Raw genomic sequence first — 2,557 nt, 5'->3', positions numbered from 1 at the left:
CACATGGGAGGAGACCAGGACAAGGCCTTTAGGTCAACTTGTCAGCATCCTGCAGGCATTAAGCACAGTATGAAGCATGTAACGTTAAAAACCATTGTTCAATTAGTCTATAGTGTGTTTAATTAAATCTGTTTGCTGTATTGTTTAAGTTATATGATTCAGCACCACGGACAGCACAGCAGAAACGTGCTTTTTAAAGCGCTGTGGGGCTGCGCTGTCCATGGTGCTGATATGACTGGAGGAGGAATCTATGGTTTTATAGTTAGTTATAGTGCTGTAATTAAGTACACTTAAATAAATAAGTAAACATGTTTTATGCTTTTTAACACTTCTGCAATACAGTTAGATGTACAACGCCAAGTAGCTCTCTAATTCCATCTTTAATATATGCTATGTTACAACGGTGAGACGAGATGTGCCTAAACTTGTGAATGAGTCAAATTAAAACTTCACTCTTTTTGGGAGCAGTGATAATTCAGGCTACAAACGTCGCTATATAAGACAGGCAGTAGATGACCAGGTTATCTATATTATAGTGATTTTATTATTCGACGCTTGCGCACAGAGGCCAACGTTTTTCAACTTGTTAGTTGAGCAGAGGAGCAGGTGGGAGGGAAGGAGGAGGAGGAGGGGAGCAAGAGGGGGAGAGAGGGATGCCGGGAGGCGCTGGCGATGTTAACAGCTCAGTCTGGTGAAGGAGAGCAGAGGAGCGCTGTAGCTTTCCGCTCCCCGGCTTTCATGTCAGGGGCCACACTGCTTGCGAGGTGCTTGCAGGGAGGATGATGATGACCATGAACGGCAAGCAGCATTTCTCCATGCACCCGGCCCTGCACGAGCCCAAGTATCCCGGCCTGCACTCAGGTTCGGAGGGCATGCGCAGAGTCTGTCTGCCCGCCCCGCAGGTACGTTCAGGTCGGGGGAGAATGGCGGTGGACTATACTGAGGTGAGAGGAGGGGAAACAATATCACACTGGAAATGTCTGTAAAGTTGTTTTGACAGGACTTTGTTCTCTCTCTCTCTCTCTCTCCCTCTCTCCCTCTCTCTCTCTCTCTCTCTCTCTCTCTCACTCTCTCTGTGCCCCCCCCAACCCCCCTCCTCACCCCCTCTCTCATCCACATGTCTATTCAAGCAATGCTCTTGCTATCATATTAATTTTTATGACCTGCGCTTTGAGGAGGGTTCTCTCTTCTCCTCGGCGCTGCTTGCCTTTGGAAAATGTTTTTTAGATCCTGAGAGCTGCCTGACAGAATTCCCCACTGACTCCAGTATGCGCACTCTTACTTGCAGCTGCAGGGCAATATATTCGGAGGCTTTGATGAGAGCCTGCTGGCACGGGCAGAGGCTCTGGCGGCTGCTGACAGCATTGTCTCTCACGGAAAGAGTCACCCGTTCAAACCAGACGTGACTTACCATACCATGAGCAGTGTCCCCTGCACCTCAGCCGCCTCTTCTTCCTCCACCACCGTGCCCATCTCCCACGTCCCCTCCACCATCGCCTCCCACCACCACCACCATCACCACCACCTCGGACAGACCCTGGAGGCCGGGGACCTTCTGGACCACCTCTCCACCAGCCTGGCCGTGACCGGGATGGGTGCTCCGGAGCCTCCCGGGATGACGCCGTCGCACCACCACCAGCACCCTCACCACCACCTGCAGACCATGGGGCAGCTGCACCAGGCGATGGCCAACATGGCCCACCCTCACTCCCTGTCAGTGCACGGCGGCATGGCTTGCGTCAACGACGTGGAGTCGGATCCAAGGGAGCTGGAAGCCTTCGCTGAACGGTTCAAACAGAGGAGGATCAAACTCGGTGTGACCCAAGCGGACGTCGGGTCGGCGCTGGCCAACCTCAAGATCCCCGGAGTGGGGTCATTGAGCCAGAGCACCATCTGCAGGTTCGAGTCCCTCACTTTGTCCCACAACAACATGATAGCACTCAAGCCAGTTCTCCAGGCCTGGCTGGAGGAAGCCGAGGCTGCGTACCGGGAGAAAAGCAACAAGCCGGACCTTTTCAACGGGAACGAGAGGAAAAGAAAGCGCACTTCCATCGCCGCGCCGGAGAAACGCTCTCTGGAGGCTTACTTTGCCATCCAGCCACGGCCCTCCTCGGAAAAAATTGCGGCAATCGCCGAAAAACTGGACCTGAAAAAGAATGTGGTTCGAGTGTGGTTTTGCAACCAGCGGCAAAAACAGAAACGAATGAAATACTCTGCGGTGCACTGAGTTTCACACATCATGAATAACATAGCCTACTACATTTTTGATCGAGTGATTAATAATAGCCTAAGTAGCCTAACTAACAGGGATTTATCAACAGCTCCTCACGTCTCATCTGGGATTATCTCCAAAAAAAAAAGACTTCAGTTTTTCATTTCGTGTCACTCACTCTTCGTTGTTGCACTTTTTTCTTCGATTTTGTTATTCAAATGGGATTATAGAAGACTGTGTTGTCGATCTGTGAGGGGGTGATTATTATGTTGTTGATTATGTATCTTGCACATATGAATTTCCAGCATAAATACACACATTCAGGGATATTAACTCACTTTTTTT

At 50.4% G+C, this 2,557-nt stretch overlaps 1 protein-coding gene across 1 annotated transcript; it reads left to right on the top strand.

Annotated features, from left to right (window-relative positions):
- The first annotated feature begins 782 nt into the window (after window positions 1–782).
- Window positions 783–2,227, top strand: pou4f3 (POU class 4 homeobox 3). Its single transcript, XM_053331736.1, has 2 exons — window positions 783–902; window positions 1,289–2,227. The coding sequence occupies exons 1-2, from the start codon at window positions 783–785 to the stop codon at window positions 2,225–2,227; spliced, it is 1,059 nt and encodes a 352-aa protein (XP_053187711.1).
- Window positions 2,228–2,557: the final 330 nt, after the last annotated feature.

The sequence above is a fragment of the Scomber japonicus genome, chromosome 13, assembly GCF_027409825.1.
Source record: "Scomber japonicus isolate fScoJap1 chromosome 13, fScoJap1.pri, whole genome shotgun sequence".
In the NCBI taxonomy this organism is placed as follows: domain Eukaryota; kingdom Metazoa; phylum Chordata; class Actinopteri; order Scombriformes; family Scombridae; genus Scomber; species Scomber japonicus.
This window is presented reverse-complemented; position numbering and strand designations above follow the sequence as displayed.